The 18,776-nt window shown below is 43.8% G+C and overlaps 1 protein-coding gene across 2 annotated transcripts in view; it reads left to right on the top strand.

Annotated features, from left to right (window-relative positions):
* Positions 1–13,032, top strand: part of RUNDC3B (RUN domain containing 3B) — a 192,181-nt gene extending 179,149 nt beyond the window's left edge. For both annotated transcript variants that reach the window (XM_075315611.1, XM_075315612.1), the window contains 2 exons: positions 10,866–10,984; positions 12,363–13,032. In XM_075315611.1, the coding sequence (XP_075171726.1) occupies positions 10,866–10,984; positions 12,363–12,508 (265 nt within the window). In that variant the 3' untranslated portion in view covers positions 12,509–13,032. The remainder of the gene's footprint in view (positions 1–10,865; positions 10,985–12,362) is intronic.
* The last annotated feature ends 5,744 nt before the right edge of the window (positions 13,033–18,776 follow it).

Here is an 18,776-nt window from a genome sequence, read left to right as displayed (position 1 = left end):
TGATCTACAGTCCAAATGTCACAATGCCAAGTTAATTCCGAATGTGTAAACCTGCTAAATCTGCAGGGGGTTGAAGACTACTTGTAGGCACTGTATTTGGTATCGCCGCGTTCAGAAATGCCCGATCTATAAAAATCTAAAATCAATTAATCTGATCAGTAAATGGCGTAGCGGCAAAAAAATTCCAAACGCCAAAATGAAGTTTTTTGGTCGCCGCAAGTTTTGCGCAAAATGCAATAACAGGCGATCAAAACGTAGCATCTGCGCAATAATTATTCCATTAAAACGTCAGCTTGAGACGCAAAAAATAAGCCGTCACTGAGCCATAGATCCCAAAAAATGAGAACGCTATGGGTTTCAGAAAATAGCATAAAACGTACGCCACTTTTATTGGACAAACTTGTGATTTTTTTTTTAACCCGTTAGATACATGTAAACCTATACATGTTTGGTGTCTACAAACTTGCACCGACCTCAGGCATCACAATGACGCATCAGTTTTACCATATAGTGAACACGGTGAATAAAATATCCCAAAAACTATTGTGCAATCACACTTTTTTTGCAGTTTTTCCACACTTGGAATTTTTTTGCTGTTTTCCAGTACACCATATGGTAAAACGTATGGTTTCATTTAAAAGTACAACTCATCCCGCAAAAAACAAGCCCTCATATGGCAAGATTGACGGAAAAATAAAGAAGTTACGGCTCTCGGAAAAAGGGGAGCAAAAAACAAAAACGCAAAAACGGAAAAGGCTCTGGGACTGAAGGGCTTAATTGAGCAAAATATTAAAAATAAATTTAAAAGTTTGATATTTTCCACTTTTAAGCACTAGGGGAAAAAGCTGCTGAAATCCTACAGAAATCCTACTGTAGAAATAGCTCCCATTACAGCTGCAGTAAAAGTGGGCAGAATCTGCTCTCCTGTGTGTGATGTCACCTCCCCCTCCCAACCTGGGAGTTTCCAAAAAGATAAGGGAAGATGAAATGTAGAGACATAGTGCCGAGCCATTTTGTGGGTGACCGCAAAGTGATCCTAATGTGTAAAGTATCACCAAAGACAGCTGGCTTAATGCTTCAATGTATACTGCGCTCCCTGCTGTATACTGCAGAGCGTTGCTCCTCCTGACATACACAGGGATCTATAGCTATAGCCTGCAGAGTGTTGCTCCTCCGGTGTCTTGTGTCAGGAGGAGCGACTCTCTGCAGTCTATTCCTGTGTATCTGTTAGGAGGAGCAACGCTCTGCAGGCTGACACATACACAGGGAGATATACTGTATACCGTGCTGCCCCACTGAGCTGCTAGAAGAGGCCAGAGGAGGAGGCCAGTGGGGGAGCAGCGGCAGCGGGGGGGTTGGTGGTGGCGGGGGCAGTCGAGTGTCGGCAGCGGGGGGGATGACACCATACCGGTATTTAGCCACGGTATACCGTGCTGCCCCACTGAGCTGCTAGGAGCAGAGGCCGGTGAGCACACACAAGCGGGGGGGTTGGTGGTAGCGGCGGGAGGTGGGGACTGGGGAGCGGCATCAGCGGCGGGGGAGGAGTAGCATACCGGTACTCTCCCATCCCGTGCAGGTGACAGGGGGAAAGTGCAGGACCTCCACCGCTCCACGCTGCTCATCCACCACTCCTGCTGTCGGTATACAGCACTGTTCTCCAGCTTTTTTCTTCAGCAATCTAGGATCTGTTATGACAGAAGCAGTAGGTACTGGTATTACTTGTGCTTTCAGATCCTGCCTGTAGGAGAAAAATGCAGCCCAGCCCAAAGCGTGGTCTATGAAAAAATGGCGGCTAAACACACCCACGGCTGTGAATTAGGCAGCCAAAATAGGCGTGACCATTTCACAGCAGTGACAGTTGTAATAGAACTAATGGGGTCGGAACCTGACCACTATCGCTTATGTCCATGAGGTGCTGTATTTTGAGCCTGCACTGTTGTGCTAGAACTTGGAATGTAAAATGGCTGCCCCCTTTGCCAGCTTTCCGGCATTATAAAAACTGAAAGACAACATTATTTAAAGCAAGATAACATTATAACTGCATGTTATCTTACAAGTAATCATTTATGTTTGATTATATAAAACCGCGACACCTTACCTTTAAGACCTTTCTAATGAGGATAGGGACTCAACTTAAAAATATTCCTCTGACAGCAATCATTGACAGGATTCTGAGTACTTGGCCATGGAATTCCCAACACCAACCTCGCAGGTAAGTTATCCAATACATAACCGGAGATGGATTCGGCATGAAGAGTGTGAATTCCATTGTTGCCAGCTAGACAAGTTTCTGGAGTAACTGCGTCCTGTCGATGGCAACAATTTGAAGGGGTCCTTCCAACCTAATTGACCGTAATCCTAGTCTCAAAACTATTTCTAAATCAATTAAATTAGTTGCAGATCAACAGCAAATGAAAGTGTATGCTGATAATGGCCAATTTTGGCAAAGTAGTTCCACATTAAGGAGTAATTTTTCTGAGGAGTAAAAAAGTACCTGGAAGTTTGGGTGACCTCCTCGACAAAAACCCAGACTAAAGGGGGCTTTACACGTTGCGACATTGCTAGCGATAGCTAGAGATGTCGTGCACGATAGCACCCGCCCCCGTCGTTCGTGCGACATTTGGTGATCGCTGCCGTAGGGAACATTATCGCTACGGCAGCGTTCACACGCACATTCCTTTTCTGTGACGTCGCTGTGACCACTGAACAATCCCTCCTTCAAGGGGGACGGGCGTTTGGCGTCACTGCGTCACTAAGTAGCCGCCCAATAGCAGAGGAGGGGAGGAGATGAGCGGCCGGAACATGCCGCCCACCTCCTTCCTTCCGCATTGTCGGTGGATGCAGGTAAGGAGATGTTCGTTGTTCCTGCGGTGTCACACACAGCGATGTGTGCTGCCGCAGGAACGTCGAACAACATTGTACCTGCAGCAGCAACGATATTTGGAAAAGGAGCGACGTGTCAACGAGCAACGATTTATCACGCTTTTGCGCTCGTTGATCGTCGCTCCTTGGTGTCACACGCTGCGATGTCGCTAACGATGCCGGATGTGCGTCACTAACGACGTGACCCCGACGATATATCGTTAGCGATGTCGCAGCGTGTAAAGCACCCTTAAGTCTATTCCGGACGACATGCTTGCATGGGAGTGCCAAGCAGTCCTTAAGGAAATATCCAGTGTGACATCAATAGAGACAGAGTCCGAGATCGCATCACCGTCTTTTCTAAGAATGACCGAAACTTCTTGTCATTCATTATGTCTCTCACAAATTCTTCAATTTATATGAATAGCCTGAGTCATGGCCTCCCCCAAGGGAAAAGGTGAAGTATGCAGAGCCAGTGTCCTTAGGAGCCTCCATAACGCCTCTGTGGAACTTGCACTTGAGAGTTGCGTCATTCCACAGGACTTCAGAGGACCATTGCCAAAGCTCTAAACTATAGTCCTCAGTGGTGCACCCACCTTGCGTCAGGTTCATGATCTTTGCCTCTGCCACCTGGACCCTGGATTTGTCATAGATCATTCCTAATGTGTCAAAAAAAGGCATCAACAGAAAAATGTTCTGGGGCTAGCAAGACAAAGAAAATGCCCATGCCTGAGAGCACCCTCGGAATAGGAACATGATTATCCCACCGGCTGGGACTCATTCCCTGAACCGGGGTCTCAAGTTAAAAATGTTTACAGCTGTAAGTGAAATCTATAAACTGGTCTTTGTCCCCTGAAAAATTATTAGGAAGTACTACCACAGGTTCAAGAGATACCAATTGCATGTCAGAAGGTCCAGAAGTCATAACTACAGTCGGTAGTGGAGAACTTTGGGAAGCGCTCACTCATAGTACTAGAAACCTGACCCAGCAACTGGGACTGTGAGGATTTTAGCTTCTGGTGTTCAATGGCCATATCCTGAACCACCTCGGTCAGATTCGCCACCTGATCAGAGTGTACGAACTAGATCCATGGGTAGGGGAAAAAAGTAGAAAGCCAGTCATAATGGGACTCTAGTCACTAATGACATGTCGTGAGGCAGGGTACTAAAACGTTTCGGCATCAGATACTAGGAGAGCACATCAGGGATTAAGGTGATAAACAGAGGCATAGTCAGGTCATGGTCTGGAGTCAGAATACCCACAGGATAGCAGATCAGAGCAAAGGGACAAGGAAAAGGGAAGGTCAGATGAGGTCCAAGGTCTGGCAACAATAGATCAGAACAAAGAGCGCAGATCAACTGGGCCAGCAAGAACCACTGAGCAGAATGCTGCGACTGGTCGTGTTCTGGGATGAACTACTCAGCTAATTAGTTGGGCAATCACAGTAAACACCTGAATAAACTGAGCACCTCCCAGTACCAGATTAGATTACTGAGCTGCCACTCACCAAACTTACAGCTCGGCACACCCTGATTCCATAGTACAGCAGTCACTCATTCATTGCATCCAAGAAGCACTGATTGGAGGAGCTATGACAATATCTGAAGTGTATTGTGAATCTGTCAGCAGGTTTGTGCCATTTGATCTTAGAGACAGAGACTCTGATTCCCATAATTTGTCACTTACTGGGCTGCTTAATGTAGATTTGTTTTATCAGCAGGAGATTATCACTAGAGGAATAATAAACCAGCTGCCATGTAGTCCTCCATATTCATGAGCTGTGTATAAGGGTATGTGCGCACTAGGCGTTTTTTTCACGCTGCGTTTTTATGTGCGTTTTTGTCTCCAAAAACACACCCACGGCTAAAAAACGCGACAAAAACGCATGCGTTTTTACCGCGATTTGGTGCGTTTTTTGCTGCGTTTTTGCTCACTGCGTTTTTAATCAGTGCACAATGCCATTAAAGATTGTTGATGAAAAAAAAAAAAGGTCTGATGTCATTTCCTTCTTCAAAATGTTCATTGTATGCAGGAGAGCAGACAGCAGCTGCAGAACTACAAGGCTCAGCATCCTCCATCCAGGACTGTATGCAGGAGTTTTTAGCCCAAAAAGAAAAAAAAGGACATGGGCTTCGCTATATTTTTGTATGCTAGCCAGGTACAGCAGGCAGGTACAGGCTGCCCCCAATCCCCAGCTGCCTATTTGTACCCGGCTGGGAATCAAAAATATAAGGAAGCCCTTTTTTTTTTTTTTTTTTTTATTTCATGAATTTCAAGAAATAATAAAAAAAAAAAAATGACATAGGCTGCGCCCAATTTTTGAGTCCAGCCAGGTACAACTAGGCAGCTGGGGATTGGAATCCGCAGTGCAGAGTGCCCAAGCTTTCTGGGCACCCCCGCTGCGAATTGCAGTCCGCAGCCACCCCAGAAAATGGCGCTTTCATAGAAGCACCATCTTCTGGCGCTGTATCCAACTCTTCCAGCTACCCTGGTGACTGTGGCTCGCTGGGTAATAATGGAGTTAGGGCTAGCTGTATATTATCAGCTGGCCCTAAGCCCGAAATTCATGGTGTCACGCCAATATTAGACATGGCCACCGTGAATTTCTAGTAATGATAAAAGAAAAAAACAACACACAGAAAAATATTTTTATTAGAAATAAAACACAACACAATTAGTGACTCCATCTTTATTGAAAAAAAGAACCCCCCTCCGCAGTAATCCTGGGTCAAGGGTCCCGCGCCGTCCAATCCGGATCCAATATCATCTGATCGGTTTGCTGGAAGGCAAAGCGATCAGATGATGTGTCAGGTTAAAGGACGTGAATCACATCACACATCAGCTGATTGTATAAAAGCCGATTATACAATCAGCTGATGCATCAGTGCAAAAAAAAAAAAATACTCACGTCTGTGCTGATTACCGGCAGCTCCTGGAGTGATCGGATGAGAGTCTGATCCTGTCCCATTGCTGCAGGAGCTGCCGGTAATCAGCTGATGAAGTCCTCTGACGGCAGGATCAGCTGATAGCCGGCCGGGCGCGAAAAAGCCGGCGACACCGCGAGAATTACGATCAGCTGATGCGTCAGGTGACTGCATCAGGTGATCCACCGCCAGGTCCTGCAAGCTTCGTACGTGCCTCGGGGAGACTGCACACAGCCAGAGCAGCGGTACCGGGAGGAGATGGGAGCGGGCATGGCACCGGGACCCTGCATACAGGTGAGTATGACATTTTTTTTTTCTACTGTTCACTTTTGTTTTCGACGCTGCCTCCACCTCCCGCCCGGCCATGGCGCCGCACGGAGCTGACATGGCACCGGGCAGGTTGTGGACGCAGCGGTGACGGTACCGGGAGGATTCATGCTTCTGTGTTTACCAACAGAAGGAATCCTCTTCCTGTACACGTCACTTTACTGCCCACCCCTTGCGTTTATAGCTGCGTTTTTAGTCATAGAAACGCAGCTATATGCGTTTTTCATTGCGTTGTTGAACATCTCGTTGAACTCAATGGGTGAAAAACGCAGTGAAAAACGCAGAAATAATTGACATGCTGCATTTTTGTGGTCACCACAAAAACGCAGCTACAAAAAAACGCTGTGTGCGGAAAGCACTCATGAAAACCCATAGACATTGCTGGGGAAGCAATGTCACTGCGTTTTCAGCACAAAAACGCAGTAAAAAACGCCTAGTGCGCACAAGGCCTAACCGTGCCCCCACCACTGTCTAGCAGCTTTCTGCCTACGCACCGTGTACACAGAAAGTTGCCAATCAGTGGTGTGGGCAGGGTTCTACAGAAATCAGCATTCCGAGAACTGGTAAATCTGCAGCAGATAAAACACAGCTGCCTGCTTTACCTTGGCTGGTTATCAAAAATATTGGGGAGCCCATGTCGTTTTTTAAACTTATTTAATTCAATAATTTAAAAAAATGTTGTGGGCTCCCCCTATTTTTCAAAAACAGTAAAGGTAAAGCAGACAGCTAGAGGCTGGCATTATCAGGCTGGGAAGGCTCATGGTTCCTTGGCCCTTCCAAGCCTAAAAATAGCAGCCTGCAGCTGCCCCAGAAATGGTGCATCCATTAGATGCGCCAATTAGGGTGCTTTGCCTTGCTCTTCCCGAATGCCCTGGTGCACTGGCAATTGGGGTATTACTTTTGGGGTTGATGAAGCTATGAATTGACAGCTGGCATCAAGACCAGAGGTTAGTAATGGATAGGCATCTATTAGACACCTCCAATACTAAGTTTAAAAAAAAAAGTTTAGTTGAATAAGACACCCTTGTTCACCAATTTATTAATTGAAAAGAAATCCTGGAAGTTCCGACGTAATCCAAAATGTAATGTCCCACGACGTCCATCGATTTCTATGGAGCTTTGTTCTCAGAACAATGCTTCTTCATAGATTAATCACGTTGAGCTGCATACTCTGAACTTGTCACAAACTCATCCCTACAAGTAATGCATAATTTCTTCTGTGGTGGGGCTGCAGGTAGACTGTACACTTACTGCAGTATTTTACTACTATTTTGGGGTGCTCTAGTATTAGGAAGGTATCATGGATGCTTTATTTGTAGAGATACTGTTGTTTTCACTTTTAGCATCCTCAGTGTAAATCGTCTCTCACTAAACTTACATACAGATTTGTCCAATCAAAGATTCTGAAACTTGCACATTACTTTTTTCTCTAAGTACTGTAATTACCAAAACCTCAGTACCAAAAATAAGCAGTAAAAGGCCTCCTATGTCGGCTGCATCGAGCGGTGCAGACTTGTTCACGAGCCATTAATACCTCCGGAGAACGTGTATATCTTGTCATACTTTTCTCGCTGTAATATTTTGACATTGCTAGATATCATTAGATAGAAAAAAAAGGGAAATAATGTAAGAAGGAATATATTAAATGTGATTTTGAAATAATTGTGATTCTTGAGTCCAGGAAAAATGATACTTTTAAGCAAGAACGTGAAATTAAAGGCAACCTGTCACATTAAACATGATGTTTGTAGATCAGGAGGAGCTGAGCAGATTGAAATTTATACACGCTTTGCTATCTTCTTATAGCCTACTCCTAGTTTGTGGGCCTCCACTATTTTCAGAGTGCTAGGCAGTTGCTTAGAAGAACACATGGCTGCTGTTTTTTGGCATTTCTTAATTACATTTTGAACTAACAAAAGGGCAACTTGAAAATTCTTTGCTATCTTCTCCTGCTTTGTTTGCCTTCACTATTTTCATTTTCAGAGTGCTAGGCAGCTGCTTAGAAGAACCCATGGCTGCTGTTTTTTGGCACAAAGTTAGAGGAGGCCATTTTTTTTTATAAAGCTGTGAAATCTGCTTCACCTGTCCTTTCCTAACAAAGATAGTGAAAAAGCCATAACCCTAACAAGCTGCCTAAGGTCTGAATCCTTGGTCAAAGTTATCTGAGTACACAAATCTCCAAAGGTGTCCAAACGTTTGGATCAGCCCAATTTTTAAAATGTAGATGTTTGTGTATATGTAAATATATGTGTGTGTGTGTGTGTGTATATGTATATATATATATATATATATATATATATATACACACACACACGGATGGAGAGATACATATATATTATATAATTATTTACTTATTATAGCGCCATTTATTCCATGGCGCTTTACAAGTGAAAGAGGGTATATGTACAACAATCATTAACAATACAAAACAGACTGGTACAGGAGGAGAGAGGACCCTGCCCGCGAGGGCTCACAGTCTACAGGGAATGGGTGAGGATACAGTAGGTGAGGATAGAGCTGGTTGCGGAGTTGTGTACTGGACTGAGGGCTATTGTAGGTTGTAGGCTTGTAGGAAGAGGTGGGTCTTCAGGTTCCTCTTGAAGCTTTCCACAGTAGGGGAGAGTCTAATATGCTGAGGTAGAGCGGTCCAGAGTATGGGGGAGGCACGGGAGAAATCTTGTACGCGATTTTGGGAAGAGAAGATAAGAGAGGAGTAGAGAAGGAGATCTTGTGAAGTAGGTACTGGGAGACTAGGTCACAGATGTAAGGAGGAAACAGGTTGTGGATGACTTTGTATGTCATGGTTAATGTTTTGAACTGGAGTCGTTGGGCGATGGGAAGCCAGTGAAGGGATTGGCAGAGTGGTGAGGCTGGGGTATAGCGAGGGGAGAGGTGGATTAAGCGGGCCACAGAGTTTAGGATAGATTGGAGGGGTGCAAGAGTGTTGGAAGGGAGGCCAGAGAACAGGAGGTTGCAGTAGTCGAGGCGGGAGATGATGAGGGCATGCACTAATGTTTTTGCTGATTCTTGGTTAAGGAAAGCATGGATGCGGGAGATATTTTTGAGTTGTAGTCTGCAAAAGGTGAACATGGCTTAGATGTGTGGCTTGAAGGATAGAGCAGAGTTGAGGGTTACTCCAAGGCAACGAGCTTGTGAGACTGGGGAGGAGTTGGAAAGGCTTGTTGGAGGAGATGAGTGAGGAGGAGGAAAGACAATGAGTTCTGTTTTGTCCATGTTAAGCTTTAGGAATCGCGCAGAGAAGGATGAAATAGCAGACAGACATTGTGGAATTTTGGTTAGTAGAGAAGTAATGTCAGGTCCAGAGATGTAGATCTGCGTGTCATCAGCGTAGAGATGATACTGAAAGCTGTAGGACTCTATGAGCCGAAGGTGTAAATGGAGAACAGCAGGGGTCCAAGAACTGAACCTTGGGGGACACCGACAGACAGGGGGCGAGATGAGGAAGTGGTGTGAGAATGGGAGACGCTGAAAGTTCGGTCGGTTAGGTATGAGGAGATCCAAGATAGGGCCAAGTCTGTGATGCCCAGAGATGAGAGAATCTGTAGCAGGAGGGAATGGTCTACTGTGTCGAAGGCAGAGGACAGGTCCAGGAGGAGGAGGACAGAGTAGTGTCGCTTGGCCTTGGTGGTTAGTAGGTCATTAGCGATAGATAGATAGATAGATATAGATATATATCTATCTATCTATTAGATTTTTTTTTTTGCCGAAAATACAAAGGAAATGTGTGATCTTTGACTTTTAGAGATCACTTCACCTCCAGCTTGCTTATCTGTTCACAATAACCGTAATTCATATCAGTGGTGCCCAAACGTTTGCCACTTAGTAAGTGTATATATATATATGTGTTTGTGTATACATCTACAGTATATTTTAAATGATTTTTTTATAACTTGTATTATATTCTTTAAAATATCACCAAGTTCTATGCTTAGGAGTCCAGTAGGTGATCCTCATCAGTAATTGACAACTATCACAGATTAGGACCGCCTACTTGACTCTTGAGAATAGAAAGTGACTGCAGAGATGTAAATTGATATAAGCCGCAGTAGCATCTGTATCCTTGTGCTGTTTCTCACTGTACAGACTGAGAAGAGCAATGGCGAAGGTGTGTGAGAGAACAGAATCCATTTTGTTCTTAGTTTCCATCTTGTCTTATATCTAATGATTTCTTACGATTCAGCTAACACTGATGGGCGGGGACGTTTCACATTTCTGTTCACGCCCCTACTGCTCTTATTGGTGTATATTTCAGAGGGGATTTATCCTTTTGTCTATGACCCTATATGAACTGATCACATGTACTAATAAAGGAGAATTCTTTGAGTACACCATACTAGGTGTGTGCTGTGTTGATTTCCCGAGCGCTCGTAAAACAGATCTTATTAATTTGGAGTTCAAGAGGCATAGAAGGAGTGTATTTTGCTTGCGAGGTGTCTGCTCCCTATAGTGTCCATATACATACAGGAAAATATGGCTAGTGACAAATATGGCTACTGATACTGCTCCTAGAAGGGTTATCATCTAGCATTCATACTTACTTCCCTTCTCTCCTGGATAGTCTGGGTGGATCTTCTGAGATCTTCCTGGTCACAAGCTGAGGAGGCAAATCTCCCATAAAGGGTGATATATGCGGCGTCTACTAGCCATGTTACATAAGAGGGGTAAATACAGATAACATGATGTAGGCGTAGACACGACAGTTAATGTCTTGGCACTTTCTTATTTTTCAGTAAATCTTACCATCGTTTTGGGCACTTATCTGCTGATGCCAGCCTATCTCAGATTTCGTTTGACCCTGGGCATTCTCAGGATGGCAATGGAAAACATGACAGCTCCCGCCTAAGTGGAGGTGAATACTTTCTCAATTTTGTTATCTTATTTTATTTGTTTTTATAATGCATACCGGCATATCTTATAACCTTCTAACTATAATTCGCTTTAAAAAAAAATATCACCCTTAGATGTGATGCAAGAACTTGAAGACCCTAACAAAATCCCCTTAGCCCTTCGCACGACTCAGTAGTTCACTCAAAGCCCCAACTTACTCTCCGCCTCTAAAATGAAGCCGTTTTTAGGAGCTATTATTTTGCATTGCTCTAATTAATGTGTACTTGATTACAAATATTCTGTGTCTGCAGCTCGTTTGCAGGCCTATGTGTCTCCATAGTAACAGACTACCTTGTGTAGTCTGAATCTGAAGTCATTTTGACATTTTATTCCTTCCACTTCCACCAACCTGCTGAATTTATGTTTGCAAGAAGTAGGGGTGTAATGGATGACAAATATAATGCATTTTTGGAATGTTGTGCGTGGAAGCGAAACTGAAAACCAAAAATGGTAGTGTTTAAAGGGAACCTGTCACCATATTTGACGACTATAAGCTGTGGCCACCACCTGTGGGCTCTTACATACAGTATGTTAGAAAGCTGTATATAAGAGCCCAGGCCACTGTGTATAATGTAAAAATCACTTTATAATACTTGCCTAAGTGCGGTGCAGATGGTCGAATGGGTGTCTCCGTTCTCCGGTACCTTCTCTTTCGGCCATCTTTGTCCTCCTTCTTCTGAAGCCTGGGTGCATGACATGTCCTACATCATGCACACAGGCCAGCATTGCGGTCCTGCGCAGGGCAGATCTAAGTATTGTGCACTTCCACAGGGCCTCAATGCCGGCTAGTGTGGATGACTCGTACACACACACTCAACACATTCGATGATACCAATTGCTTCCGGCTTGCAGAGAATCCTAGGACGCGGTGCAGTGGATCGCAAGGACCCGCAGGATCTCTATGCACTCCACTGCATTCCGGAATTTTCTGCCTGCCGGAAGCAATCGGTATCGCTGGATGTAGTGTGTGTGTGTGTGATCTGATGTGGGAGTGTGTGCGATCCACTTGAGGTCCTCCCGTTTGGCATCTGGTATTATTGCAGGGTCTTCTGTTTTCTTTCTTCTCTCTTTTGGGGTGTCTGCTTTCTATAATGAAGTGTCCTGCAGTATTTACCTTTTTTTAGCTGCATGGACACTTCATTCTTGAACCATGACTAGGGCTTATTTTTGAGGTAGGGCTTATAGTTAACCGTTACGCTAAAAATGTCTGATAGAGCTTATTTTCGGGGAAACACAGTAGATGAAATGCAATACTTAATTTCCAACATGAGCCTTTCTTGGTGGACAATGCAAGGAGCAGAACATTGTTGAACTTCTCGTATCTGCTTTGTATTTGGCAGGTAAAGAAGAAACTCCTTCGTTACTTGGCCTCTGTGGATCCCTCACCTCTGTTGCAAGTTACAAGTCCCTCGCAAGCCTCAAATCCAGCGAATGTCTTGCCAGTCCCACCACAGAGATGACAAGCCCGGGCCTGACCCCATCATGAACCGAGAACGTTTACAGAAAAGGACAAGCTTATTCTCTTTTTTTTCTTTTCATATGCAGACTATACTCCATCTCTGGACGACTGCAGAAGAAGGCACAAAATCTTATAAAAACCCATTTTCTGTCCAGAATGTATTGCTTTAAAAAATATATTTTTCCCCAGTTGAAGCGGGTCTGACCGGCACCTGCACATTGAGATGGTACAGCTAGTCATAGTGCCACTGCCCGCTTGTGATCAATGCCCCAGTATGTTGCCAGTATTTGCCATTCCATCCAAGTATGCAGCTTAGCACTGGACTGAAATGCGTTGTACACTAAACCACTGATTGTCTCACGGTGATGTGGCGCCATCTGCTTGTCCTTGCGTTGTTTTATTTCGGGTTGTAAGCTTTTCTTCCTTTTTGTGCCATCTGCGGGTCTACACGGCTGAACACATGGGCCTTTTTTTCTATTTTTGTATGTGCAAGGTTAAAACTTCCATTAAAAAGTACAAAACACAAATAAAAAACATGGGTTGACCGCAAATATTTCAGTTATTTATTCAGACTTTTGACTTTTATGGTTTCGTCCAGATATAATAATAATTTATTCATTGATATAGCGCTATTAATTCCATAGCACTTTACATACATTGGCAACACTGTCCCCATTGGGGCTCACAATCTAAGGTCCCTAACTGTATGTTTTTGGAGTGTGGGAGGAAACCCATGCAAACACGGGGAGAACATACAAACTCCTTGCAGATGTGGTCCTTGGTGGGAATTGAACCCAGGACGCCAGCGCTGCAAGACTGCAGTGTTAACCACTGAGCCACCGTGCCGGCTTATATAATACAAGAAACCGCCAAAACACATGTAAGAAACCCATCAACTCAAGGAAACTTCTATAATCAGACTCAGCGCTAGCCAGCCAGCTTAGGCCGAGTACACATATCCAGCTTTCGCCGGATGCGGTGCACGCCAGTACAGTGTATACAGTACACTGGCAGCGCCGGTCACATGCGGTCTTTGGTCTTCTTCCTTATTAAGGGAGTCTGTCAATACAGAATAGCCAGTACAGGCGCTCAGTGCACCCTTGGTGTAGCCGAACAGTTCAGCGCTCCTTCCCAACTACTTATTTTTCATCTACCTCCGTGCTCCCCGCTTTGATTGACAGCTCTGTCCTAATCTGTATTGATTGATTGACATCTCTGCCCTCGTCATTTTTGATTGACAGCTCTGGATTTATAAAAGCGGAGAAAGAGGGGAAAACAAATAGGTGGGATGTGTACGGAACTGTTTTGCCACACCAAGGGTGCACTGCGCTCCTGTACTTGGTTTGAACAGACGTTCTGTGTTGACAGTCCCTTTAACCACCATACAGGGAGCCGGCCTTCGCTGCAGGGCCCTATGGAGCAACTGCTGACGGGAGGAGCAGACTGAAGGATTAAACCTAACAAGAAGCCAGGTCAGTATCAAAGAGAGATGGCGACAAGGACAAAATCAGTCCAAATACGTAGTCCGGTGAAGCCAGGTCAGATCGAATGGAGTAAAGCAGAAGCAAAAGGGAGGAAATAAAAGGTCAGGCTGACCAAGGGTCAACCCAAGGTTTAATCAGAAGACTAAAGAGGACCACAACCAGGTGAGAATACGGAACGTCAATCCAAAAAGCACCAGAATCGTATTGATAACGGAACAGGGATTGGCTGCCGAACTCGCCCACTGACCCGTTATTGGGATTTGCTGGTCAGCCAGGCCAAATAATTGACCTAGTATGCTGATAATAATAAAATAATGTCTGCCAGATGCCATCAGCGAGTGAGTGGGGGGAATGGGGGATATGTGCGTTTGACAGCACCGGAATGGAGTAACTTTCATCAGAATTAATCAAACATACAGGCAAGCAGCATTTAATATAATATTTCTCATATAAATATTTATTAAATTAATGAAATTATATTTTTAGCCCCAAAAATGTAAAATCACGATTGTTAAAATGTAAATACATTTTTTCATTGCATTTTTTTTTTCTAAATATATAGAAAACTCAAAAAAATACCTAAACCTGAAGTGTGTGGGGGGGGTAGGAAGGAGGTGGAACAGCCTTTATATGGCTGAAAAATTAAAAAGTCTTGTCTGGCTCCCCTATCTAATGATGTCAACAGGGTGTAAGCCATAAGAGATAGCTGCAACTATTAACCCCTCTCCATTGTGTATGCAGCATTTCCTGGATCCCTGTCCCCTAATAACATCCGGCACTCCCGTCCCTTGGCTACCTTGGCACAGGAGTTCTGGCTGTTACCAGGGGACAGGGATCCATAGAACAGATCTCATCTATCTGAGCCTACCACAATGAGTCACAAATGACAGCGATTTTGTGCACAAGGCCTTCTAGGCCGAAACGTTATTTCGATTACAATCACAAAATTGGTGCTCTGGCTGTTATATCCCTTTAAATACCCCTCTTACGCCTTTTTCACACGTCAGTGAAAAACAGACGTTTTTCACTGATGTGTTAAAAACGCATATGTCCCTCCGTGTGCCTTGATTTCACGGCACACGTGTTCTCCATGTGCTATCCTTGATCAGCGATAGTATATGCAGATCAGGTACTCCAAACTCACCTGTCCCTGCTCCTGCTGTCCGTGGTGCTGAATCTCATAGCTATGACACTTGTGTCAGCGATATGTTCACCGCTCAACTTTTCTTATCACCGCTTTTCCCTGCATTGAATAAGCAGTGGTGCTGCTGGTTACCAATGTTAATATTGATCATTTTGGGATGCTATAAGTCCTATCTAAATTTATAGGTTGTGTCTGTGGAAACCACACTGTTTTGTTTCTCCAATATCGCAAAAAAAGAAAACATTTGGGACAGCTGGAATGTATTTGATTTGCATTGAAAACGTTGCCACATGAAGGTCATAAGTTCCTGACCTATGGGGCAGATTTGTGAAATAGTCAAAAAATGAACACTGACTTTGTGGAACCTAGCAACCAATCACAGCACAGCTTTTATTTCATATTCTGTTCTTCAAAAATGTAATCTGCGCTGTGATTGGTTGCCAGGGGCTACAAAGACAGTTTTCATAAATCTTCCCTACAGGCCTCAGATTATTAGGTGTAAGCAACCGAAATATCTTCCTCCATGATGCGACTTAATGTGATGATAGGACCAATACCATTAAACTCGTACCTTTCTTTACACATATATATATATATATATATATATATATATATATATATATATATATACATATATAAATATATATATATATTTGTATGTTAACAAATGAAAACGCACAAAATACAACATTTATTCTTCATTACCCATCTGAAATATAGTATTTTATAGTAGTTTTAGTATTTAAAATAGTTTATAAAGAATTATTTACAACAAAAATAAAATTAAAGTGTACGTTCATATTCATGAATTATTAAGTTTTCCACATTAAGAAAAATTGACCCCAAAAAGCTTGATAAATATAATATAACAGAGCAGGTCCTCACCCTCCCCAGGTCCAGCCACTAATCTAATCTTATTGTTTTGGATAGAGGGGCGACATCACGTTGACAGATCAACACTGCAGCAAATCACTTAGCTCTGATAATGAGAAAGCACAACCCTTTATGCTCAGTGTGTGATGGTAGCGTTGACACAACGTCATCAATGCAGCCAAAACCACCGATACAAGATAGTCAGCACTGTATCGGAAGAGGACGAGTACCTGTGGTGTTTGTTACGTATATAAAACCAGCGGAGGTGCACTTTGCTTAAAGTGAAAAACAGGTACCAAAGGGAACATACCCTTTAACATGGCTTTTTTTTGTTAGTGATGCCTTGTAAGATGAATGAACAGCACTGACCATAGCGAGGAGTCCGACAAGACGAATGTACAACCATGACAGGAGTGTTAAATACCAGGATTAGTTATACAGTAAGAGTTTTGCTTGCCGTCACTCAATGAACCTTCAGGTTGTCTTCCAGACAGAGTCCTCCATCTATATAGTTTCTCATTAATACGGCAGTGTGAAATACAGAATAACACTTGGCTGCTGGCATTCTGATGGAAGACACTACTAACTTAAGAAGCTTGTTGGTAGACTGAATATCCCTAACAAATATAACAACTATTGATGAGCCAACTATTGATGAGTGAGCACTACCATGCTCAGTACTCGTAACTAGTGATGAGCGGGCACTACCATGCTCGGGTGCTCGGTACTCGTAACTAGTGAAGAGCGAGCACTACCATGCTCGGGTGCTCAGTACTCATAAGGCTAATTTCACACATCCGGCTTTTTGCCGGTTTGCCGGATTCGACGCACGCCAGTAGTGTATACAGTACAATGGCAGCGCCGCAACTTCCGGGTCACATGGTCCGGTCACATGACAGCATGTGACCGGCACTTGTCATGCTGCCATTGTACCATATACACTGTACTGGCGTGCGCCGTATCCGGCAAACCGGCGAAAAGCCGGATGTATGAAACTAGCCTAACTAATGATGAGCGAGCACTACCATGCTCAGGTGCTCTGTACTCGTAACTAGTGATGAGTGAGCACTACCATGCTCGGATGCTCAGTACTCGTAACTAGTGATGAGTGAGCACTACCATGCTCGGATGCTCAGTACTCGTAACTAGTGATGAGTGGGCACTGCTATGCTCTGTATTCCTAAGGTGCAGTCAGATGCTCGGACGGGCGCACTTTGTGTACCAAGTATAATGAAAGTCAATGCGGAACTCTAGCATTTTTCCGGAAAAATGCTATAGCGTTCACCATTGATTTCCATTATACTCAGTAGACGAGTTGAGCCCTTCAAGCGTTCGACTAGTACAAGCATGGTAGTGTCCGCTCATCACTAGTCAATTGCTTTTGCAGATATTATACTTTTAAATGTAGTGTGATAAAATCTGCAGCCAAATTTGAATGACGATTTTGCAGTGAAATTTTCCTTTTTTTTTGCTAGCATGAACAAACAGAGCTGCCCTTAGTCGTCTTACCCTGTATATGTTATGAGGCACTTGACCAAAGCTCCATACATTCCCCACTCAATGATCAAGAGGTTAGTAAGTGACTGGGATTCATAGTTGTAGAAATCAACCCCCGCTGAACTAATTTTTTGTAAAAATACTTTGGACTAGAAAGCCCCTTTAAAAGGCCCATTTAGAGACAGCAACAATTCAAAAAAGATTTCAACTTCTGTATTTATAAAACAGCAAAAAATATGCACACACCAATCCAATGGAAAATGAGTATTGGAAAGAATTGATTGTTCATAACTTATTAAACTTATCCTACTGTAGTAGGATACTAAGGCAATAACGTTGGTAAAGGTCATAATTTCTTATATGGCAAAGAAAAAATAAATAAAGGCCTCAGTGACATGGGCAATCTTTAGTAATGCAAAGGCTACCAAGATCACTATAGATAACACTTATGGGGTTAAGGAGCAATTCCCGGCTTGGTAAGATAGACTCTAGCTATTGGTAAGTTATCTGCCGTTACCTTCAGCAATCCAGAGCCCCATCTTCAAAGGAGCAGAGTAATGATGAGCAAGTTTCGAAATAGTCGGATTCGCGATACTCGTAACGAGTAGCAATGTGTCGGTCGTGAACGATCCGACACAAAGATCCTACTCCCTGCTGGGACAGACAGGAGCCAGATCACCAGTGAGAGCCACTAAAATCTCTACACTGCTCTTTTCGCAGCTGAAACCATGCCCACCCACGGCTAAACCGCCTACTCAACAATCTAATTGGTCACTTGTAAGTGGGAAGGGTTTAGCCGCGGGTGGGCGGGCTTTTTGCGGTGTTACTATAATTTTAAATATGTGTTCACCTGGGGTGAACACATTTAATAAGGAGCCAAGAACGATCTGAAAGATCCGGCTCTTTTGGGTGAGCGGAGCCATGAGAACCAAATCACCAAAAAGAGCCGGACTGCCCATCACTAGTAACGAGAACGGTCTAATACTCACGTATGCATTCCGAATAGTGTGTGCAATGCAAGTCAATGGGGAATACTCATAATGTAACGAGTAACCCGAATGCTGTACTATTCATGCGAGTAGCGAATAGTACAGCATTCAGGTTACTCATTACATTGTGAGTATTCCCAGTTGACTTGCATTACACATACTATTCAGAATGAATACGCGGTGTAAGCCATAAGAGATAGCTGCAACTATTAACCCCTCTCCATTGTGTATGCAGCATTTCCTGGATCCCTGTCCCCTAATAACATCCGGCACTCCCGTCCCTTGGCTACCTTGGCACAGGAGTTCTG

Source organism: Anomaloglossus baeobatrachus, chromosome 6 (genome assembly GCF_048569485.1).
Source record: "Anomaloglossus baeobatrachus isolate aAnoBae1 chromosome 6, aAnoBae1.hap1, whole genome shotgun sequence".
Taxonomy (NCBI): domain Eukaryota; kingdom Metazoa; phylum Chordata; class Amphibia; order Anura; family Aromobatidae; genus Anomaloglossus; species Anomaloglossus baeobatrachus.
The sequence above is the reverse complement of the archived record's forward strand: the minus strand, read 5'-3'. Positions and strand labels throughout refer to the sequence as shown.